At 35.5% G+C, this 26111-nt stretch overlaps 1 protein-coding gene across 8 annotated transcripts in view; it reads right to left on the reverse strand.

The window, feature by feature from the left end:
* Positions 1–26111, reverse strand: part of ANKRD28 (ankyrin repeat domain 28) — a 193915-nt gene that overhangs the window by 23301 nt on the left and 144503 nt on the right. For all 8 annotated transcript variants that reach the window (XM_040636838.1, XM_040636837.1, XM_040636839.1 and 5 more), the window contains 9 exons: positions 25082–25224; positions 21773–21985; positions 16724–16802; positions 15680–15794; positions 14329–14411; positions 12737–12800; positions 11020–11088; positions 8835–8975; positions 279–390 (listed from right to left, as the gene is read on the reverse strand). In XM_040636838.1, the coding sequence (XP_040492772.1) occupies positions 279–390; positions 8835–8975; positions 11020–11088; positions 12737–12800; positions 14329–14411; positions 15680–15794; positions 16724–16802; positions 21773–21985; positions 25082–25224 (1019 nt within the window). The remainder of the gene's footprint in view (positions 1–278; positions 391–8834; positions 8976–11019; positions 11089–12736; positions 12801–14328; positions 14412–15679; positions 15795–16723; positions 16803–21772; positions 21986–25081; positions 25225–26111) is intronic.

The raw sequence follows: 26111 nt of genomic DNA on the forward strand, positions 1-26111 counted from the left end.
AAGGAAAAGGAAAAGAAATGTTATATCAACACGGGTAGTATACGGGAAGGACATAAGCAGCCCTCTCCAGAGGTCTAATTTTCTTTCTCTTTTCTTTTTGAAAGGGAAAAGGGAATGGGAGATATCTTACTGAGGGCAAGCATGAATTTAAGAGGTATATATTGGTTCTAAAAATATTAAAAAGCAATAGAGTTGTTTCTTGATTCATTTATTCTCATTTTCATTATGTTATTAGAATATAAAATCACATTAGTCTTTCCACAGTTCACGAATCTTACCAGCTGAAGACACAGACGGTGACCATAAGCAGCTGAATAATGAACTGCATTGTATCCTTGCTTGTCACGGATCCCTGGATTTGCATCATTTCGTAACAAGTATTCCAGGCACCTATATATAGTAATAACATTCAAAATTCTAAATTCTGCATTTTAACCAACGATAAAGACAGCCTGAAACTAAAAACTGACAATTTTTCTTACAATTTCTTGCAATTCTTCTTTTTCTTGAGTAATGTAAAAATTATAACTATATCTACACTATATAAATTTGTCATTTAAATGACATTGACTGTAACTATCATAGGAACACAAGCGAAATGTTCGTAAGAGAATTTCCTTCATTCAAAGTGGTATCTCCAAAGTCGGCCAACAAGCAAGGTACACCCGAGGGCTGCCTGTCTTTTACACAGTCACTAGGTATGGCACCACCTACTCCTATCAAACAATATCTGACAGGATTAAACTTAGTGGTGGTAAGCATCCAATGTTGGCAATATTACTGCTGACGTATCTGGAACACATAGTGAGTGTAGGATCTTATTAGGAAGCGGAAGAAAGGATATACAAACAAAATCTCAGGCTAACAAGGTCAGAATTCAATGATCTTGAATCAGAGAACTAAGAAGGGTGTGAACAGTGTAAAGTCGTATGTAGGTAACAAGAGAAATCTTCCCGTGGTAAATTTACTTCATTCCTGTGCTATCAAAACATTAGGAAAATAATTTTAAAAGGTACTATACAGTTCAAGGTTTGCTGTAATTTTCATACATTTTATAGTTAATGTAGCAAGAGCACTGAATTAGAAATTAAAAGTCTGTCTGTAGAACTAGTCTGATACCAGTGATCCTGAGCAAATCAAATCATTTCGCCTTTCTGGTAAAATGGCCTCTTTATTCATTTGATAGATGGGGTGGGGGTAGAAATCCAACTAAGTATGCTAAATTCCATTCATGCTCAAATTTCAATTTTCAAGTCCATAATTATTTGCTGATAGTTTATCTAATATTGTAGTATGTCTAACTAAATATTAATTCAAATACTAGATGGAAAATTTATAATCAAATACTCCTTGTTAAAAATTCAAGTTTCCTGGGGTGCCTGGGTTGCTCAGTCGTTAAGCGTCTGCCTTTGGCCCAGGGCCTGATCCCAGGGTCCTGGGATCCAGCCCTGCATCGGGCTCCCTGTTCTGCTGGGAGCCTGCTTCTTCCCCTCCCACTCCCCCTGCTTGTGTTCCCTCTCTCACTTTGTCAAATAAATAAATAAAATCTAAAAAAAAAAAAAAAAAGTTTCCTTAAGGAGTATACTTGTTGTGATGAGCACTGGGTGATGTATGGAATCGCTGAATCACTATACTGTATACCTGAAGCTCATATTACACTGTATGTTAACTATACTGGAATTAAAAAAAGAAAAGACTGTAAAAAAAAAAATTCAAGTTTCCAAAAGCATACTGAAGCTATATAAAAACAAAAAAGAACTCTAAAGCAATGTAACTTATCTTTCAGTAACTGTATCATATATATATATGATGTATTATACATATACATAACTATATCATTTATATATCTAGATGTTGTCTATCATCTATCTACCTATCTACTTATAAGGGCCATTCTTTTCAATGCAAACATTATTTCTTTAATGCTGAATTGCTTAAAATCCTTTAGACCCCTTAGTTCCTCAATGGTAGCAAATCTCTACCCATTTAAGTGGGATTTTGGTATTTATGTACAGCTAAAATTATTAGTCAAACATGGTAAACTGGGTATTACTATGATTTAAAAAAAACCCCAACAAATCTGACTCTAAAGTAACAAGAATGGTGTTTTTGGTGTTCATAAACTAGCTCTGAGGGCTAGTAGAAAGTGTTCCAGACCGTATATAAACTGTTTGCGTCCAGTTTTCTTTCCTAGGTGTCCAATTCAGAGGTCGGTGCTCGCTGGAATGCATAAAAGACCTACAGGGCTGGAGGACAGTCCCATTGCTTTGTATGCACAAACATTTCACCCAAGGACATATCTTTTTATCTTTAATCAAGTTCTCTAGATGAGAGAGATAAAGCAGAAATAGTTCTCCAACTGAGACCTGAGTACAAGGCAGACTCTACCAGTGGAACAAACTATTTTAAGATAACTTGCTGATACATGAGTACTGAAAAAAAAGATTTATTTAAGGAAAGCAAAACTAGTAGGTAAGTTCATGTTTACTTTCTAAAGTAAGAGACCCATCTCAATGCATTTATAATGACTAGTCCAAGTATACAGCATTAAATGGTTTCAAATAATTTAAGTGTTATACATGCAGTTCTTAACAAATCGTATTATTTATTTTTTTACATTCACATTATTCAGATAACTGGTCTCCTATAACAAAACAAAGACTAAGAGTTGCTTTGAAATGATAAAATTCCTTCTATTGGCCTGCCTTTTAGATTTTGCTAAGCAGTATCAACTTTTATAACTACTTTGTGAGATAAAGCATTATCTTCAACAAATGGAAAAAATTACTGACTCAGGAAAACCAACTCACCTATTCAAAATCTTTTGGCTAGCATATAGCAAAGCAAGGACTAAACCTTAGGTCTTCTCTTCACCCACTGTTCTCTTCATGCTACCACATACTTCAGCACAGGCGTTAATGAGTTAGAGTGATACTTTAACCTTGGCGCTTATAAAACAGTGAACCACAAAATTACTTGATCTTGAATATCTGGACCTCACATCTAATTTGCAAATAAGGTGGAGGGGAGAGGGTCTATTCTTTTTTTCTGATTGTAAGTTAACACACACTGATTTTATAAAAGCCAGAAAATCAAGATAGGAATATTCTCTTTAATCTCTCTCCTTTCCCCTAAACTAAGCTGTATGCAAAATCTGGAAGAATATTCATGGCTAAACAGCTAAATGATAAACTATACTTATTGTTACATACTGTTTATGTGTTAGACAAATTAAATATCATTCCAATTAAGCACATAAGTTAAGTCAGAGTACATTTCAAACTATTATTAAATTTCACCTACTCTTCCCCTACCACCCATGAGTCCCATGGCTGGTCAGAATTCTGGGTAAGGACCACTCAGCCCAGGACAGGGAATGTGGTAGTGCTGCCAGAGCCCCCTTTTCCTCTACTCTGTCCCATTATGGTGTATAATAGTGTCTGTTCTTACAAAAAAATAGTAATAATAAAAAAATACAGCTAATCCTAATGAGAAGATTATAGGCACTATTCTAAACAATTCAGATATCCTATACCTCATTTGGCTATAGGTCAGACTATTTTCCCCATTTCACAAACAAAAGGGGCACAGAGATGTAAGGTAACTTGCCCAAAGTCTCAGAACAAGGGGCAGAGCCGTTATCAAACACAAAGTTATATACATAATCGAAATGAGTTATAAAAGGCTGCTGTATATACAGTCATATAAAAAAGTCAAATGTATTTCTCTATATCACAACAAAAGGAAATTTAAAGTCAGGTTTATTTTGGCAATAAAAATATTAAGTACTTAGGAATAAATCAAGGATTATAAAACTTCTAAACAAAAACTGTATGGGGATGCCTGGGTGGCTCACTCGGTTAAGCATCTGCCTTCCGCTCAGGTTACAATCCCAGGGTCCTGGGATGGAGCCCCAAAATCAGGGAGCCTGCTTCTCCCTCTGCCTGCTACTCCCCCTGCTTGTGTGTGCGCGCTCTCTCTGACAAACAAAATATTTATTTTAAAATATTTTATTTATTTATTTGTCAGAGAGAGACAGCATGCGCACAAGTAGGGAGAGTGGCAGGCAGACAGAAGCAGCATCCCTGCTGAGGAAGGAGCCCGATGCAGAACTCGATCCCAAGACCCTGGGATTGTGACCTGAGCCGAAGGCAGACACTTAGCTGACTGAGCCACCCAAGCATCCCTAAATAAAATCTTTAAAAAAAAATAAATAAAAATAATACTTCTTTAAAAACCAACAAAACCCCCCCAAAAAACCCTGTATGATTCCATTTATATCAAATTCAAAGCAGACAAAAATATACAAAGCTATCAGAAGTCAAAATATGATCCCATTTTTGTGGAAAATGCCTACTATCACCATAAAAGTGGATCTCGGTGAAATATATCCATATACTCATAAACACATTTATATATACAATTATATGAATTGTATGGAAAAGCATATACCAAGTCTTTAACTTTGATTAGACTATGATGGAGAAATGATCTCCATACACATAGGGAAACAGTCATGTTAACAGTGGTTATCTTAGGAGAATAGGCATGAGAAGGATTTCTTTATTATGTATAATCAGAAAAAACAACGCCAGTCTTCTTCTCTTATACACACACATTGAGTATGGGGGCGATCCTTAACCATCTTGCTCAAAGCCAGACCTACTTCTTTTGAACTGGCAAAGAAAATTTTATTTATTAATATTTAACACATTAAACATGTTTCTTGTGGCTATGTATTTGAATCTTGAATGTCTATGAAGAATGGAGGCACTGGGACACCAGAGTAACGCAGTTAGTTAAGCATCTGACTCTTGGTTTCGGCTCAGGTCATGATCCATGGTCATGAGATGGAGTTCCACCGTGGGCTCCGTGCTCAGCACAGAGTCTGCTTGAGATTCTCTTTCCCTCTCCCTCTGCCCCTCCCGCTCATGCTCTAAAAAGAATAAATTCATTAAAAAAAAAAAAAAGAAAGAATGCAGGCACTAGAATAATGGGAGTGACTAGAAGAATAAGTAGAATGAGTCAGGAAAGACTTCATGTATTTTTCAAACATTTACTCAAAGTGAAGACCGAGAACATAGGCAGAAGAGTTGTAATTATTTATGTCACTCTTGAATAGCAGAAAACCAATGTCAGAGTGTCAAAAATTCCAAAATATAAACAACTTTCCCTGGGGATGCTACATGGGATTAGTAAATGATCATTAAAAAAAAAAAAACAAACCACAAATGCACATTACTGAATTTGAAGTTATGGGGATTTTGTGTCTTTTCTTAGAAAATATTTCACACTTTCTTTGCCAGAAGTATGAATTAATCATGCCAGATTATTTTATTATCCAACTTATATACCCGGTCAGTTTAACTCAGAAAATTAAACCAACATTTTTGGTTTTGTTTTTTTGGGGGGGAGGTGCAGAGGGACAGGAGAGAGAGAATCTTAAGCAGGCTCCATGCCCAGCGTGAAGCCCCACACGGGGCTTGATCTCACAACCCTGAGATCATGACTTGAGCCGAAATCAAGAGTCAGATGCTTAACCAAATGAGCCACCCACATGCCCCAACGTTTTATCAATGTTTTAATGCTACTATTTGAGCTTCCAAAACAATCATTTATTGAAAGGATGCCTCTGGTATCCTAAAATGGTTACTGTACCTTATAGCTTCCAGAAAGTTCTCAGGGAACAAATCACTGAGTCAATAAATGATGACATTAGACAGGACTGCTGGGATTCTGATACTTTAAAGAAACAGAGGCTCTAAGAAACAGTGCTAGAGGGGCACCTGGGTGGCTCAGTCGGTTAGGCATCCGACTCCTGGTTTCGGCTCAGGTTACGATCTCATCATGAGATCCAACCCTGTGTTGGACTCTGTGTTCAATCTTCTGCTTGAAGATTCTCTCCCTTTGTCCTTTCCCCTTTAATAAATCTTAAAGAAAAAAAAACAGTGCTAGATTGTTCTGTACACATAATCTCATTTTTTCCCACAATTCTAAGGAGTACGTTTCTTTCTAATTTTACAGATAAAGATTTTGCTTGGCAATTACCTGCTCAGGCTCAAAGGAGTATAATATAGAAACCCCAAGATTTAAACTGGGTCTTTTGGAAATTCAAATCAAAACCACACTGAGATACCACCTTACGCCAGTTAGAATGGCAAAAATAGACAAGGCAAGAAACAACAATTGTTGGAGAGGATGTGGAGAAAGGGGATCCCTCCTACATTGTTGGTGGGAATGCAAGTTGGTACAGCCACTCTGGAAAACAGTATGGAGGTCCCTTAAAAAGTTAAAAATTGAGCTACCCTATGATCCAGCCATTGCACTACTGGGTGTTTACCCCAAAGATACAGACGTAGTGAAGAGAAGGGCCATATGCACCCCAATGTTCATAGCAGCAATGTCCACAATAGCTAAATCGTGGAAGGAGCCGAGATGCCCTGCAACAGATGACTGGATTAAGAAGTTGTGGTCCATATATACAATGGAATATTACTCAGCTATCAGAAAGAACGAGTTCTCAACATTTGCTACAACATGGACGGCACTGGAGGAGATAATGCTAAGTGAAATAAGTCAAGCAGAGAAAGACAACTATCATATGATTTCTCTCATCTATGGAACATAAGAACTAGAATGATCAGTAGGGGAAGAAAGGGATAAAGAAAGGGGGGGTAATCAGAAGGGGGAATGAAACATGAGAGACTATGGACTATGAGAAACAAACTGAGGGCTACAGAGGGGAGGGGGGTGGGGGAATGGGATAGACCGGTGATGGGTAGTAAGGAGGGCACATATTGCATGGTGCACTGGGTGTTATACACAACTAATGAATCATCGAGCCTTACATCGAAAACCGGGGATGTACTGTATGGTGACTAACATAATATAATAAAAAATCATTATAAAAAAAAATAAATAAACTGGGTCTTTTGGATCCCAAAGCTCATGTTCTTTCTAGTACATCAGGCTGCTTTGTGTAGATACTGAGAATTACATGTTTAAGTAATAAATATCACTAACCTGTTGCTCAAAACAGTTTATATTAGGTGAGAGAACTAATGATTTTTATCACTTCAGTGCTAATACATTTCTACAAAAAAAGTAGGTTGGTTTAAAACAAAACCACAAATCCGAAAAAGTATGGGTTGAGCATCGTTATTCTCTTGATTTTTGCAAAAGAATTCAGGTTTAATGTAATTATCTAAGGGCAGGAGGACCTTGGATAATCTCTATGTGCGTGTGTGTGTGTTTGCGTGTGTGACTTCTCAGTGGAATTTGTGTAGATCCAGTTGAGCGACACCTAATAACTAGTGTGTGGGAATAGTGGTAAAGGATTATTGGTGGTGATATACTCATTTTAGGTTTAATCTATTTTAAGAAAATTTATAAATCAAATCCTGAAGTTATAAAATTTATACATCAGAGGATGATCTACTTACCCAAGTATACCAACATTTTTTTAGTAAGATTTTACTTATTTATTTGACACAGAGAGAGAGAGAGCACAAACAGGGGGAGCTGCACAGGCAGAGGGAGAGCAGGCTCCCTGCTGAGCAGGGATGCAATGCGGGGCTTGATCCCAGGATCCTGGGATCATGACCTGAGTCGAAGGCAGATGCTTAATCAACTGAGCCACCCAAGCACCCCACCAAAATATTTTCTTATTTACAGAGTCTTTACCACAGATTTTCTTTAAAGAGCTATTATCTATAAAAACATACGTCAAATAATTTAACTTCTCCCCAAAATCTATCTATACCTAACTACTCTAGGTATGTATGAAATTGTACAAAGTGATATATTCTTGTAAACAAAAAGTAGATTTTACTAGTGCCTTTGAGATTAGAGTTTTAGCTATGAATCCAACATAACAAAGTGCTACTGACAGAAATGGCTTTGACATTAGTTACAGAATTTATAATAAATTAACATTTGTGAATAAGACCCTCAAATTATGCTTTGTATTTTGAGGGTAAAAAGCAAATATTAAAAACCAAAGAAACAGTTCTATGTTAATTGAAACTTCCTTGAAGTATATTTTATAAAATCCTCCCCTACAAACCACTCTTTGTTTTTCCCTAAGGGTATTTTTGCTCTTAGGTGACACACAGACACATGGTGAATACCATAGACTGAAGAGCTCTGTCTCCAATAATTTATTTTCTTCCAAGAAAGCTATATATATTAAGGTACTATAAATGGTTCTGATCAACTTTAGATGAATATTAATTATAAAAATAATTTACACATCTCTTATTCTTTTGTTCGTATTTAGGCATTCTTGGCCAATATTCAGTTATTCCATTATCTCATTTACTTATTTAAGCAATATTCAGAACAACTAAGAGCCAGATTTTGCCAGTTTGGTTACTCCCTTTTTGGATACCAATTTATAAGGATCTCTTACAAATATAAACTCTCTACCTCTGATGGACATTGGTATTCCGATCTCTCCCCATCTTCCGTTGGCATTGTCCACATCTCTTCTCTGTCCCTTTCCCTATGATAAGCTCAAAGACTGCTCCCTCTGAGAAGTCAGAGGGAAAAAACATGGAGGTTACATTAAGATGCGCTTTTGGCAGGGAGGACAAGAAGAGGCCTTTATCTTTTTTCTACCAGATCAGTCAATAAGGCAGGTTGCTGAGTAGAAATAGGCAGTAAACTATGATTTAGGAATAATTATGAAACCAATTTTTTTCCCACACTAGAGACTCAGGAAAAGACAACAAAAAGTATAAAAAGAAAATATAAATTTGCAATAAAAACAGCCATCCACATGAAAAATGCTGGTTTACAGAAATAATCCTTCATTCTCTCCGCATGATACTTACTTGCCATCTGTGTCTGATGTGGCTGCATAGTGCAGGGGTGTGCATCCTCTTTCATCAAGGTCATTCACACTTGCTCCTGATCCCACAAGAGCAAACAGGCACTGGTAATTGCAGTTGGCAGCAGCATAGTGCAGCGGAGATCTTTTGTGCCCAAGTTAATGTAAGAAAAATAAAAGCCAGGGACATACACCAGTAAACAAGAGCACAGCTGACTCTTACTCGACCCAGTTACAAATACTGTATTTATAGTGAGCCTGAGATTGATTTCTACCATATACTAAGTCTTTTGGAGGGCTGGACAGAAAGCTAGCAGGAGAAAGTAAGGTGGCAAAGAACTTCTAAGAATAGGAAATTATGATAGAAACACAGATTATTTCATGGTCCCCACAGAAACGAGTCTAGTCTTTTGAGTGAACTACAGACACCTTCATATTCTGCTCAGAAACTTTTGAAAACTTTCATTTTAACAAAGCTTCCCTTGTACTAATAAAAATGTTTCACAGTACAGAGGTAGAAGCTTCTGTTCATGTCTCAGGAGAGGAATGAAGGATAAGAGAAATATAGAAGCATTAAATAGAATGCCCTATTATTCTATCAACCATACAAGTAAAGCTGCATAGTAATATCAGGTTTCTCAAGCAAAAATTGCATAGTTTTGAAGATTGTTCACTATTCAGAAGACCTAGAGTACTGTTTTTAATTTCTAAAGACTGAATATTTGTAGCCAGTTTCTTCCCAGTTACTGAAATGCAACAGACTGTTACTAAAATTAGGAGTCCCTGTCTTTGAATTGCAACTCTATGATGATTCCATGACTTTTCATTTAAAAGAAAAAAAAAAAAAAAGAGGAGAAGGAAAAAAACCAGAAAAGTGAAGGTAAATTCAGTCTAGAGTCTTCAATTTTTTCTAAAACATTTACCTAGTGAAACAATAGTAAAACATAATTTTACTTTACTGGATAACAGCATGGTATAGTAATAGCATTTTAAGAAATACAATTAACCCTGAATTACTTTCAAGCTTCTAAACTCAGAATATGCTTCAGAAGCTCTCTCTGCTATTTGTAGTAAAAAATGCTTCAAGTGCTGCAAATTAACTAATATAAGATGGACTAACGTACAACTATAAAAGCCAATTAACTGTAAAAATATTGCACCACAAAGCCAAACAAAGTGACTTTTGATTTTGCAGGTCATTAGTTCCTTTTATTAGTAGGCTTATGAGAACAGTCTATACCTCAAAGTAATTATGGGGTCAAACAGTTTTTTTCTAATATGCATTTCTGATTTCCTACCATACATAATTCTGTTTACTTCTGCACTGACCCCATCACATGCACTGAACATACATCCACGCATTTCCTTCTGACACACACCCTTTGTTATACACTTTGATGTAATTCTCAAACTCGTGACCCACAATTTTGCTCACATTGCCACCTCTATTTTTTTTTTTAAACCAATTCAAACTGCCTTCAATCCTTTCCTCTATGGTTTTAGCACATGCTGGGTCAATTCCCACTCTAAGTAACTTAGTAGATACTGGTGGCTTTAAGTACTGCTACCGTAAATGCTAGTCACAGTGAGAATGAGGATTGGCTAAAAGACTACAGAGGGATTCTGTCACTTCCCAGGTGTTTTCCTACCAGTCATACGAAGGGGTGTGTGTAGATGTGTTGTTAATGCGTATATGTATTTGTGGGGATTTGAGGAGGGAAGAACAAAAGTTTCATATATTTGTTACCTATTTCCTTCCTATTTCTAGTGCTCTGTAACCAAATATGGGCAGTAGAGTCTCTGACAATGAAATGACTTGGCGGCACGGAGAACTATACTACTGAGTTCTAGGTCTTGTGAGTTTCTTGAAGGAACACAGGTACCATGGGGTTTTACACTTCCATGGTATAATTATGGGAGGAGGAAGAATGATATCAAGAAATAGAGGTGCTTATAAAGTAAAGCTGTGGCTGGCAGCCTGGGGCTGTGGCAGGGGCCCAAGTGGAAGAAGACTGTGGATAAAAATGAATATTTAGAAGTCACTGACTTATTTGGGCCTCTCAGTGAAACATGATCACAATGCAAAAGATGCTGAACTGTTAATTTTCAGAAGTCATTTAGAAGGTCATACAAGTCATTAAGTGAATAACATTAATTATGTTCTATAGAGGAATGGCATCACAGCCTACCTCCCAAATTTGTCCTTTTTGTTGAAGTCTGCACCAGTATTCAGCAGAAGGTTTAGGCACTCCAAATTCCTATTCAGGGAAAATACAGTTAGAAGACTTAACTGTCAATAATTTCATAACGACATTGGTAGCACGTTTTCAAATGAAGACAAAGTGAATAAAATGACATAATTTAAATTACTTTATAAGAAATAAAACATTAAAATTCATCGTATCTAGAATTTTAAGAAGTTATGTATTTACATATTGGCATGTGGATAGGAAATAACAAATGAATTATGTTGTCACTATTTAAAAGAAAGTTCACACTTGTAAGAGAGTTCCTGAGAGTCGGTTAAGTGGCTGCCTTAGGCTCAGGTCATGATCTCATGGGTCCTGGGATCTAGCCTGAGTCCTTGGGCTCCCTGCTCAGTGGGGAGTCTGCTTCTCCCTCTGCCTTCCCACACCCCCAGTCCCCCTTAATGCTCACGCTCTATCTCAAATAAATAAAGTCTTAAAAAAAAAAAAAAAAAAAAGAGTTCCTGAGAGTTTTTAGGAACCTTTAAAACAAACTTCAAACAACATGCTTTTAACAGAATGGTTTAAATTTAAATGGTTTTTAATACTAAATTAAAAGAAAATGGGTTAAAAAAAAATCAAACCTGAAAATGTTCCAATTTGCTTTCCCTTATCTTCTCCTATACTATAAATGCTTAGATGTTTCCTTAGTTAAAATTACAGGAGAGTACAGCACATACACAGGTCTTTCTGTACTTTAATTTTCAAAAACCTGAACATCATTACTACATTACACTAGAAACTGTGTGACTGCCACATAATCGGATAGTTGTATTGTCTTTTGTCCCTCCCTCTGGAGGTCAGTAATATGGAAGCTGGGTTTCAACTGGAAGGTTCTTTGGTGACCTTGTAAGAACAAGATGACCCAGTCACATGTTCACAATCCATCTCTGCATCTGAGACTGGCCTAGTGGTAGTCTTGGTTCAGTGTACTTCTCCTCCGAAACCACTGGCAATATTTAAAGAATGATTATTGTAATAAAATTCTTGCCAATTTTATTTTTGTTAAGTCACCATGAATTAAATGGCTATTTTAGATTTAGGACCTTATTGATCAGAAACATTAGATTAGCAGCATGCTTCAGAGACCAAAGAGTATTAATTGAAGGTAGTTGTCTATTCAAACCAAGAGCCTAGTTTCCCCTAGCAGTAGTATTTAAAACTTAGTCCAAAATTTTTCAATCTCAAAAATTTTCTTTTTCCTATATATTAGCCCTGAGTAGAGGCAAGACATAAACAAGCATCGACATTTTCCCCCCTAGAATTATTATTAAAAAACCCTAAACACCTTTCAAAGAACATTAGTATTACTCAGAACATCCCTAAAATTTTGTTGCTCTCATTTGAGGACATATATTCATTTATCCAGAAATAATTTTCTCTCATAGAAAGCAATACTTCCTTTTACAGTTTTGTTCCACCTCCCCCACAATACTTCCCTTTACAGTTTTGTTCTATCTCTCCCACTCATAAATTTATAACATAGGTGGAAGAAGATAGAAAAAGCAATTTCTACTAGTCTGGACTTTCTTCTCCCAAACCACTCCTATTATGGTTTGTTTTCTATTTTAAGGCAGCCTAATAAAGAGAAACGAAGATAAGAGAAAAAACTGACATGACCAGCTACCTTCTTAAAAAAGTAAAAATTTTGTTAACATACCCTCCAGCTGCAGCTGCGTGTAGACAGGTCCTGCCAAAATCATCTGGGGTATCTATATCAAATCCTGTAAGCATGAATACATCTTGTATAGTATCATAAATAAGTCACTTCACATTAAAGTACTATGTCAAGAAATGTCAAGTATCACATGCCCCCCAATCTCAAACAAAACTGAATTACAAATAAGCACAAAATTATTGAAAATAGATTTATAATGTACAATAATACCAAAAAAAATTGCCTCCAAAGGACTGAGACTAGTTTTAGGATAAGTGCTGGAGTACTTGTTTAAAAGCCATAGGATGCAATGGAATATTATTCAACAATAAAAAGAAATGAAGTACTGATTCATGTTGTAATATGGATGATCCTTGAGAACATTTGGTTAAGTGAAAGAAAAGACCATATCTTGGGTGATTCCATTTCTATGAACTGTCCAGAACAGGCAAATTTAGAGACAGAAAGTAGAGTAATGGCTGCTTAGAGAGGGGAGGGAGGAAACGAGGAAGGGCTGCTAATGGGAGGATGAGAATGCTCTAAATCCGACTGTAGTGGTGCCTGGGTCGTTCAGTTGGGTTAAGCATCCGACTTTGTCTCAGGTCATGATCTCAGGGTCCTAGCATTGAACCCCGTGTCTGGCTCCCTGCTGAGCAGGGAGTCTGCTTGTCCCTCTGCCCCTCCCTGCCACTTGTGCTCTCTTCCTCTCTCAAATAAATAAAAATCTTAAAAAAAAAAAAAAAAAAAGACACAAAAACTGTTTTCAAAAGAAGCCATACATGCTTTACTACCTGTGGATTATTAACACTGAGGAGAAAGTTCAGACTTCTTTCACAGATAAATGGGTTTGTGAATACTTGTGGACATACATACACTTTTAAAAACTTAAAGCAGAAATAACTTAAAAAAAATCATTAAGAAAAAACTCAGAAGTATCTGTCTCACACAATATGTTAATTTTTACCAAAACTTTCCTATAATTCTTTCAGTAATCAAGAGTATTAATATACAAAGTATGTTCAACTTTCTTAACACTCTAAGAAATAGACTATCATTTAAAATCAATTAAATTATATATACTCAGTAATTCTACGCATTTAATAAGGACCACGGTTTTGTAATATTTACAGAAAACTATAGATCCTGTTTTGTTTCAAACTGACTACGATTATTATATTATAATGCAGTAATCAGATATGGTATAAATAATTTCACAAACCTGGAAGATAATAAAAGAATGGCTATCAGCTCCTGAGAAACATATAAATGAAGATATTCTGTTTCTAGACATAAGGAGATGATCCAAGAAAACTACCATTCAATGAACAGAAACTACTCTAGAAATATTCCATACCCCATTCCCCAACTAACACACTGAAGGAAATCCTGGAAAATTAAAACCTTTCCCAGATGTGAAGATAAAACTGCATCTTAAAATTAAAAAAGACCCAACATCTTCTAAGAGGGTTTAATGAATGATTCACACTTGGACATATCTACGGTTTTGGAAAAGTAGGATAAAGAGATTGCATTAAAATGTGGAGGGCTTTGGGGAAACAAAAAAAGGAGACTCAGTCTACAACGGTTCCACTTACCAGAAGAAAGAAGTTTCCTGCAGCAATCTGAAAAACCACTTAAGGCTGCCAAATGGAGGGGGAACATTCCATGTATGCCACGCCTGAAGCATAAGTAAGACAGTAACCCTCATTATAATACAAGAATAATACAATCATTTAAATAAATTACAAAGAAACTAAAGTGGAAAGATAATTAGATGAGTCAAAACCTTTAACATTTTGAAGAGCAATTTGGCAAAAGGCTGAAGGTGGGCACAGCTTATTTATTATCCAGCAATTCTCTTCCAGGAGCAGAATTTTTCAATCTTGGCACTATTGTCATGATGGACTTTGTTGGGGGTGGGGGTGGGGGGGCTTCCCTCTGCACACAGGATGTTCAGCAGTGCCCCTGGGCTCTATCCAAACTAGATGCCAGTAACACCCTCCTCCCTAAGTATGACAACCAAAAATGTCTCTGGACATTCGCCTAAGGATGTGAAATCCATTACCCCCCCCCCTGCCCCGCCCCCGGCCAGTGAGAATCATTAACACAACACAAAATGTTCAAGAATGCTCACTGCAGTAATTTTTTTAAAATTGGAAGCAACTTATGTGTGCAAATAAGTAGAATGAATAAACTATGAAATCTTTATACAATAAATTTTATAAAATGAATGAACTACAGGTATTTGTAGCGATGTGAAAAAAAGTCCAAATTTATATCTACATATAAATCTAAATCAAGAGGTTGCAAAAAAGTGTACAGTAGCATCACATTTACAGAAAGTTTAAAAGGTTTAAAACATGTTAATGAATATATATAATAAATGTAATAAAATGTAATAAAAATATAAAGACACACTTAGGAATGATTAACATCAATTTAAGTAGGGTGTTTACTTCTACAGAGCATGCAAGAGAATCCATCTTTCAAACAAAATCTTTACAGAGAAACTTTAATATATAAAATAGACAAAGTGAGCTGTTTTGACCAAAGCAGGGCACAAAAGATCTACAGACAGTATTACCTGAATGAAAAAGGAAAGCATTCAGTATATAAACTTTTTTGGGTCTTTTATTTACTTTTAGATGAAAAATAAATAGATCACAACAATGAAAAGCTCTGACTAAAACTGCATATTATTCATAATCTAGAATTCACTGCGGTAAAAAAAATAAAATAAAAATATACTATGCTGGCTTACCAAATGAAATCACATTAAATATTTATTCTAGCACATTATCCACACAAATAGGAAAAAGCTCAAGCAATTAGTACCATATTGGGCACAAAATCCATGCTTCTACTTGAAATTTCTAGAAAATTGCAATTCCCTTCCATCTGTGTTTCCCTGTCAGCACAGCTATCAACACTGTGGTAAGTACTTACTTTGCAGTGTCAGCACCACTTGTAATAAGAGTGTTGATTAGCAGCTCATGGCCGTACCTTGCTGCTATGTGCAAAGGGGTGTTTCCATTTTTATCCTCACAGTCGATTACAGCTCCTGCAATAAATAATGTACTATCAGATGCTGGACTATATTAAGATCAAGTCAAATCTATTACATGGAAAGTAACATGAAACACTATTCAAGCATAAACTAATGGATATAGTGATTTAACTAGGTTTCATTCATAGGACATTTATTGGCCACACACTGAGGTCACAGATTTTACACTTAAAAACAATTTCGTGAACTAAGCATAAGCTTTTAACAGATTTTAAAATGATAAAGGGTTCTGGGGTCCAGTAAGTTTGGAAACCACTATATTAAAACAAAACTAAACATATTTCTTTAGAGCAAGATTTCAGAGCCTTAACGCACATACTCTGTCCCCAAGATTGTATGCAATGCTTTAGGAATTATTGGATCACGAAAACTACTACTTTCTCCTTGCAAAACCGTAATAACTATTATCTTGAGGACTACTAACAAACAATTCCTTGGAATATGGCTTCGGAAACACTAAAGAAATGTACCTAAGAGTTTTTATTGAAAGGTTTAGCTTGCCTAGTACTAATTCAAACACAAAAGAGTACAAGTTCCAAAAATAAATCAAAGTCCTAAAAATAGTTCAAAATATCCAAAAGGGGAAAAAAGATAAATGCAACAGAGTTTTGTTAATGTACAATACAAATACATACTGTGGTGGTAAGGCAGTTTTTTATTTAGCAATGCTTAAAAAAAGCCCACACCAACTGCTAAAGAAATCGTATTTATAATTCAGGTGAAACAAAACAAAAATAAATGAAAAACAAATTGTGAAAGATACATAATACATGGCATTTTATACTCTTTATTATTTGATTTTCATAAGATCTGAAATCAAATATTAAAAATACATAGACAGCTACAACAATTCCTTAATACCATTCATTTTGTGGATGTTTTTACTACATTTAAGAAAAAAAACAAACAGAAATACTTTTTACCACTCTGGATAATAGTTTGTGATCTGGAGAATCTACCGTGGAGGGCAGTCATGTGCAGTGGGGTTTTCCCATCCTTGCTCTGAAATAATCAAATAAAAGAGATTTAAAATTATTATATCTGTCATATGTAACCCTTAGTTTTATTTTGAATATCCTCTTGCATCTTTATCTTGTAAAACCATTATTCAAGCATTAAATTTAGCTCAAGCCTGTGGAGGTAAAATAGCTGTTCAAAATTAGGAACTTTTTTTTTTTTTTTAACGTATGGGTATTATAAAGCACAAGTATACCAAAAAAAAACCCTCAATGCCTACAGTTTACAAAAAGCTCTTCACGGTAGGTACAGTGTAATCTTGGTATCATTCCTAGTACATAGGCGGGAAAACTGCAGCACAAGGATATTAATGATTCAACCAAGTCAGTAGTGGTACAAGTGGCATGTGTTTCCCACCTTTCAAAAATTTCACATTGCTCCAATTCTTTCATTCTAAGAAATGCTGAATCCCTCCTCAACCAAGGAAAAGTGAATGTTAGAATTAACTTCAGCCACTATAAATCACTTTAAAAACTTCATATATTTGTTTATAATTACTTGTAATAAATATTGTTAGCCTTTTTCTCAAATTACTTAAAATAATCATACTGGCTGGGCATGTGTGTATTTAATGTACAAACTCTGAAATTCTAAAGGACTCTGTCAAAACATACAACGTGACCATTACAAAGGAAAGAATCTGTTTTACAATTCCTAATCCCTTAGCAATATTCAGCATATCTTGTGCATATATACTTAAAATTGAAATGTGACAAGTATCCTGAAGTTTACAGTAAAACTGTATAATGCAAATCTCAAGAAATTCTCTTGTCATTATTATAGTGGAGTGTTAGACAAACTTCATAATTACCTATTGATATATTTGATTCTATAACTTTACATTAATTTTTTTCAAGCAAAAAAACTATCCAATTGGCAATTTATCTCAAAGAATTTTCAAACCTTTGGAAGCAATGAGTACACAGGAGGGAAAACAAACCAAACCAAACCAAACCAAACCAAACCAAACCAACCCAAGTGAACAAACAAGGTAGGCTCTGGAGTCAGAATGACCTGAGCTGAGTCCCGGTTTTGCCAGTTAGCACAGCAAGAATTAGGAGAAGCGGTCTATCTTCTTGAGCCTTCATTTCTCAACTGGTCTGCTGTATAGAATATACATACTAATCTTTGTAAAACACCCATATGATATATACCAGTGTCTGTTACAGTCTATTACCGTATTTGGTATTTTTATCTAGGTACCAGTTGTACTTTCGACCAGAAAAAAACAAAACAAAAAGCACAAAAGCACTTTAATAAAGGGATTCCAGTTTGTAATGTTTTTTCAAAATGTTCCCTATTTAACATATCTTGATTTTTTAATGTTAATCTTTTACCTTACCAAAAAAAAGTAAAAATAAAAACTAAACTGTAATATAAATTTGATAAATTTCATAAATTTCATAAAATGATGAAATGTGAAATTATAGCTAACATTTATATACATAGTAAGCACTATGTTTCAACCAGTTTTAAAACACTTCATATATATTAGTCATTTGCTTCTCAAAACCCTAAGACATATGTATTATTGACCCTATGTTATAGGCCAAGGGGTTAAGAAATGTAACCAGGTCTCATAGCTAGTAAGTGAAGTCCTGTAAGTGGCTCTGGATTAACATTTTTGCCTTCTACATACTTACTGATTATAAAAAGTATTCCAAATATACTAAAAAAAAAAACCCCAAACCCCAAAAGATTCAGAATACCAACTGAAAAGTCCACTTTAAGACATGTTAGAAGGGGGAAGAGCACATTTATTTCTCTCTGAATTGCAGAGAGAATGGCTAGATATTTAAGTCACCTTAATTAATTTTAGATCAAATTAGGAATTTCAAACAAAAAGTAAAGATCCACCAAAATTCTAAGAGTTGGTTTCACAGGTGACCATACATAGCAACAACAAGTAAGCCACGCACATTACTTTTTATGTTTAAATTTTAAATCAAATCATTTGGGGTATTTTATCTGACCAAAATTTATTCTTAAGAAGAATAAGATAAAGTGGGAAAAGACGTGCATTTAAGTGATACAATCAATGCAGCAGGGCTCATGTTAATAAGCAAGGTTATAAAAACCAGACTTTTTAAACTTCATTCACTTTATGTGGTACTTTGTAAGACAGCCAATTTAAAAACCTATAAATAAATAACTGAGTAATTTCAAGCCTAAATTCACATTCCAATTTCTAGTCATCCACAACTTGATCAGGGACAGAAACACCAAAATGGAGAATGACGTAGAAAAAAACATGAAGCAAGGAGAAAGAGATGACTTGATAAGGAGAACATGACGGTTACAAGTATAATTTTTTTTTATGATATAAGGCAAGTGTCAAAGCCTTATTAGCTCCTTAATCAAGCAACAATTTGATAGCCACTGATCTGATAAATATAGGAAATACAGGTGTCAGGAATGAAGATATATTCTTGAGTGACTATATATTCTTACTGGTTAAAAACAGAGTTATTAATAATTTTTATATAATTTCAGAGCTGGAAGGTACCTTAGAAGTCATTAACAGCATGGGAACTGTGTTCCAAAGGAACTTGGCTGTAAGACAATTGGACAACTGCATGTAAATGGGATGTCATACATTCCCAGGCAAGATTAAGGCAACTTTTTAGGAAATCTATTTCTAAACCAACATCATTGGCTTGTTGCTTCAAATCTACTTAGCCACTGGAGTCAGCTATGTAGGCAATCACATGTGAATCAAATGATCTATCATCAAATTATATTAAATATTCATGTCTAAATGGCACTGTATAAAATAAATAAAAGCCTAATTTTTACCCCTTAAAGACAGCACTACAGAAACTAAAACATGTGTCACAGCTAGTGATATAGGTAAGCCACGATACTTAATATTTAACACACAATGATGACTTAATTACAGTCACTTGATCATAAACAGGTCTCATAGAAACTAAAAAAAATTGGTTGTGATCTTTTGAGAAATGTTAAGATCTAATCTTCATTAAAAAATATTACTAGGCCTTTGAGGAAACAAGTAACAAATTTCTTTCTGCACAAGAGTTTAGATATTGTTCTACTCCCTGATTATCCAAACAGCAGGAATTCTTTAAATCAAACTGAGGAGTTCAAATTTGTTATCAATAAATTTTTATTAATTATTTAAACTATTAAAAAATAAACTTTAGTAGGTGATCTGACTGAGAACTGGAAGCTTTAAATGTATTTTCTTAGAAAAGGCATTTAAACATAATCATGTAATAGGAGTTCTTTATGATACATCATGTCCTTTCCTTCCTTGGGTGTGATAACTATAAATTCTTCCTGTCGCTGGAAGAAGGCAATTTAAAGCAATGACCTAATCATAAATGGACTCGCTGCTACTAAAGCTATCAGACAGGGTCAGTGGCATCACTAAAGGTCTCTCTAAAGTTTGGACTCCTTTCTCTACCAATCTGAAGACTGGCTCATGATACCCACAAAAGAAACTGAAATCTTAAGATTTAAAGCTCTGAAAAACACATTTTAAGGTTAAATGTTTTTACTGATCCTAAACAATTCAATTTTATTTGTGGTTTTCTTCTCTTTATAACACAAGATATAGACTGGCAAATAAAGAATGAATTGATGAATTAATACAGAAACAATCAGTGAAAGCATCTTGGAAAAATCAAAATGATGATTATACATTATAAAGTAGTATTCAAAACTGTGGCTGCATGTGCTTTTTCACAGAATTATATAGTGAAAGTACATTTATTTTGGTTCCAGAATTTTCACATATTTCTAAAATTCAAATGCTCATTCCTGAAAGTGAATATAAGCAAAAAAACAAAAAAACAACTATTCCTTATATGTAACACATTGATAGCAGTCTTTCAATTTTTATAAAATTGAAAAAGGCTTTAAAACAGAAAAGTTCCTTGGAAGATTACCATGAACACCCATATACATACCATCTGGATTCTATCACTAGCATTATACCATACACACATCATAATGTATCAATCTTTCTATCCAGCCATCCACCCAATTAGTAGATGTTTTTCAAAAGTTGCAGATATGACTACATACTATCTCTAAACATTAGGGTTCAACATCAGTTTGGTTTGTTACCTCCTAAGGGAAAATTTACACGCAATGAAGTGTCAAATCTTAAATGTACCACTTCATGAGTTTTGACAAATGCTTATTTATATAACACAATGCCTGTCAAAATACAGAATATTACCAACACCCCAGAAAGTTCTCCTACATCCCTCCTTTCATCAATCCCTCCTCACAGAGTCAACTGTTTTTTTGTTTAACTACAGAATCTGGAACTCCATAGAAATGGAATTTCATCTGTTCTAGAACCTTATATAAATGAGAATAATATCTATATTCTTGTGTATGGCTTTTTTTTTTTTTTAAAGATTTTATTTATTTGACAGAGTGAGAGAGCACAAGCAGAGGGAGTGGCAGCCAGGGGGAGTGGGAGAAGCAGTTTCCCCGCTGAGCAGGGGCTCGATCCCAGGACCCTGGGATCATGACCGAGCCGAAGGCAGACGCTTAACAACTGAGTCAGGCGCCCCATGTAAGGCTTTTTAAGATTCACCTGTGTTCTTATGTCTATCAGTAATTTGTTCCTTTTTACTGCTGAATGGTATTTGTTACTGATACTGTTTGTTTATTTGTTTGTTTATTATTTTTTTATTTATTTTTTATTATTTTTATTTTTTATTTTTTTAAAGATTTTATTTATTTATTTGACAGAGAGAGAGCTAGGGAGAGAGGGAACCTAAGCAGGGGGAGTGCGAGAGGAAGAAGCAGGCTCCCAGCAGAGGAGTCTGATGTGGGGCTCGATCCCAGGACTCCGGGATCACGCCCTGAGCTGAAGGCAGAAGCTTAACGACTGAGCCACCCAGGCGCCCCACTGATACTGTTTTAAACAGCACACTCCTAAACACTACAGTATGGATTCTGATTTTATTTCATACCTTCATATTGACATCGGCCCCATTGCCTACTAGAAGCTCTAAACACAATGCTCCATGTGTTGATGCAGCAGCAAAGTGCAAGGGAGTAAATCCTTTTTCATTCTTTTGATTTACATTAGCACCACAGTCTATAAGTTCATTCACTACAACGTCTTGTCCATTATAGCAGGCTACATGAAGAGGTGTATTCCCATAGGCATTTGGTTCATTCATCTATTGGAAGAAAAAAAAAATCTCAATGTTAAAGTAGTCTTGCTACTTGCTATAAGAATGAGAGTTATTTTAGCGATGTTGTGGTTGCAATCAAGCTATTAAAGTGAGAAACAGGGCTAAAGACACAAATAAGGCTTATAATTCTCAAGTTCTTTTAAAATAGTGAACATTAACAACAGCATTTTGGTGTCAAATAGATTTTGTACATTCAGGGAATATAATTTACACATGCAATGTCTACTTCATGACAAAACTGAATGATTCCAAGACAGAAATTTTAAGAAAATGAAAACAAAATAATGTATTTTTAAAGTCTTCAAAGTAAGGTAGCTATAAGAATTAAGAATCATGACAAATGAACACAAACTGAAAATTCTGAGATGTACTGAATAACATCCTTATTTTCAGCCTTTACATTTGCAGTGACAAAATGAAATAAAGGTCAGGATTTTAAAAAAATGAGTGGCAACTTTTTCTATTTCATTTTTCAAAAAAGTTGGGCTCTAGATATTTTCCAGACTTACATGTTAACATTTTACCAAAACGAATGTGCTCTCCATACTGAGAAATAATTCTTGAGCAAGTTTCTCTTTTAATTCTGTTTCTAATAAATAACACGGGTGAATACTTTAAAGTTTACATGACTTTTGCATAAAGAATGTGACCTTTGCCCAAAGAGATGTCTGGCCCTTGCCCTTGTCTTCTGGGGGGTAATATATGGCATATTTGATAGGAGTGTCCTTGTTTAGGGTGGGAGCTGGCTACACTGGATCTTGGAGTAGGACTGGCCATAGCCAATGGTCTGCAGGTAGAATGTGCCAACGCCACATAAACCAACCATGTGATTTAGGGGTGCAGGCTTTGGAGCCCTCAGTTATCAGTGGACTTGGAGACTGAAATCAACCATGTGGGCAAGTGATCAATCAATCAGTCACACCTCTGGGGAGCCTGGGTGGTTCAGTCAGTTAAGCATCTACCTTCGGCTCAGGTCATGATCCCAGGGTCCTGGGATCGAGCCCCACACTAGGCTCACTGGCTCAGTGGGGAGTCTGCTTCTCCCTCTCCCTCTGCCCCTGCTTGTGTTCTCTCTCTCTCTCTCTTGCTCATTCTCTTTCTCAAATAAAATCTTAAAAAATAAATAAAAATTTAAAAAAATAAATTAAAAATAAATCAATCACACCTATGTAAAGGAGCCCCAATACAAACTTTGAAAACAAAGCTCAGATGAGCTTTCTTGTTTGGCAATACTATGTGCATACTGTCACATGCTGATGCTAGGAGAGTAAGGAGTCCTAACTCCATGGGGAGAGAACAATGAATGCTTTCTGTTTAGAATACTCCTGAACTCTGCCCTATATGTCTCTTCCTTTGGCTGATCTTATTCGTATCTTTTTTGTATAATAAACCATGAGTATAATAGTTGTCAGTGAGGTGTTTTTTTTTTTTTAAAGTAGGCTCCCTGCCCAGCATGGGGACAATGTGGGGCTTTAACTCACAACCTTTGATCAAGACCTGAGCCAAAATAAAGAGTCGGACACTTAACTGACTGAACCACCTAGCGCCCCTTCAGTGAGTTTTTTGAATCCTTCTAGTGACTTATCAAACCTGAAGGTGGTTTTGGGGAATGCCCCAAACTTGTAGTTGATCAGAAGTAAGGGTAGTCTTGTTTGGAGACTGTACCCTCTAACTCTGCAGTTGCCCCAACTTATCACAACTGTATTTAAAATTTTTTTTTTCCTGAAATCCCTGGTAACAGAAATTGGAGAAAGTGAAAAAATAACACTTAATTTTAGTCAAAGTACCTACATTTCATCACGAAAAGCTAGGAGACATGGAAAAGATTCTCCCTCAGAGTCTCCAGAAACTTTGAGAGATTAACTTTGTTGTTTTAAGTCACTCACTTTATAGTAATTTGATATGGAAGCCCCGGGAAACTAATAAGTGCAATTGGAGGCCACATGTCACTAAACGGCTCTAAGTCTGACCACTTATTCCAAAGAACACTCTGTCACCACAGTTTACAAATGTTACTTTACTGTCAACACAAATTTAAAAAACCGCACCAGAATGGATGCGAAACAGTAGTCAAAAAACAAAGATGCCTCATTTATCTAGATCAGGGGTACTGTAAGGCATTATGCTACTCTGGTGAAACAGAGCTAGAGAACTGCTGAGAAATAAAACTTCTATCTATTTGCACCCTACAAGACCCTCCCCAACTACGTGTTTGGATTTTTACAACATCTCACAATCCCGACATTTTCAGTAACTACTTGTTTGCTTTAGGCAAAGTGGGTCATATAATTCTTAAATTAAGAGTTTATTGACCTCTACAATTCCGCCCTACATTCTTTATTCAATCAGGCTACTACCTACCTTTTTGTTTGTTTTTGCAGCTGATCTACAGCCCTCCCTCTAGCAGAGCCTAATCCTCTCTCCTTCTAATTTACTCTTTTTAATCTGTTTTGAAGAACCAGATGAGTCTGTCAGAACTGTACCTAAAATAAGAATAAATATACTAAGAGGGGCATAAAAGCACAAGTGCTTAAAGGATGACTTGTGAAAGTGACAGGTATTCTTAGCTATCTCAATTCCGGAATCAAATATAAAGCAGCAACCCTCCTAACCAAACAAATTTATACAGTAAGGAACACTTACAGTTGATGGGCAAGAAGCCTCTGGTTTTCCTGCCTAGCTCTTGCCAATATCCTGCAACGCGAACTGTTATAGTCATTTAAAGTGAGTATTAGATTGAGCAAATAAGACTAACCGTGACCTAGCAACTTAGGAAAAATAACCCAAGTATGTCTGATCAGCTAAAATGGAGCTACAGGGCTTGGATAGTGATAAAGAAGAAAAACTTGTCTCATTCATTCACACTTGAAATATCCTTTACCTCTTAATATATTTTGACTAAATACATGATCAGATATTAGCGCACTATATATTATGTAGAGGACTACAAGTATGTAATTGAAAGGCAAAAATATTATTATATAAAATTATCTTTAAAATTTGAAATAACTTCTGCCAGCAATGAAATCACAAACACATAAAATGCCTCCTTCATTTATACTGCTCAATCTATATACCTACATCAACTCCAAGATCCAGAAGGTACTTGACTACGCTGATCATTCCACTAGAGGCTGCTGCATGAAGGGGGGTGTAAGACTTCTTATCCTTGCATGTCACTTCAGCTCCATGTGCCACAAGTAATTTCACTACTTCAATGTGACCTAAAAATGTGTTTATGAGGGAGAAAAAACAGATGAGTAAAGGAAAATATAAAATATAATCAGGATATCTTTTAAAAAGAGGTAAAAATGCAAATTACCTAAATAATGCATAAGTCACCAATAAATCAATTTATAACCAGAGAAAGGAGAGAAGAAAAAAATAAGAATTCAGGTAATTTTAATAAATGTTGATAGAGGTAACTAACTGAAAACAATATATTTGATTATTTTATCCAGTGATCTTATAGATAACTCTCTTTTCGTCTAGATCTTATTGTTTTAAGACTGTTTTAATACATTCTCAAGTTCTGAAATTAGCATTTTATATCTAATGTAACACATCAGTTTACATTTATCTGCCTTTGTGGAATCTTCTACTTGAAAATCTGGTAGTGACTGGGACTTGTTTCTTAAAAATGTTAGGTTTTTAGAACATGTGGTTAAAAACTTCTTTTCCCTTATTATTTCCACCAGATGTCCTTAACCAACTTAGTTTGCTATTCACCTTTATATCAATCAGGATAGGGCTATACGTGCTATGGTTAACAATCAATTCCTAAATTTCAGTGGCTTAACTAGCATTTTATTTCTCATCAACACTATGACAGCTTGGCAAGAGGGGTCTGCTAAGTCACTCAAGGACACAACACAGGCTCATACAGCTGACACTATCTTGAATGTGGCCAGTCACTGTGCCAAAAGGAGGAATAGACTATATAGAACCTCAAATCAGCAATTAAATGCTCTGGCCAGAGGTGATGTTGCTTTCAATTCACTAGTCAGAACTAGTCCCAGGCCCCACTATACCATACAAGGACGCCAGGAAGGGGGACATGTATCCAAAAGGTGGGAGAACCACAATTCTCCTTTTATATCTCCTTGGTCTT

The sequence above is a fragment of the Ursus maritimus genome, unplaced genomic scaffold, assembly GCF_017311325.1.
Source record: "Ursus maritimus isolate PB19 unplaced genomic scaffold, ASM1731132v1 scaffold_20, whole genome shotgun sequence".
NCBI classification, from domain to species: domain Eukaryota; kingdom Metazoa; phylum Chordata; class Mammalia; order Carnivora; family Ursidae; genus Ursus; species Ursus maritimus.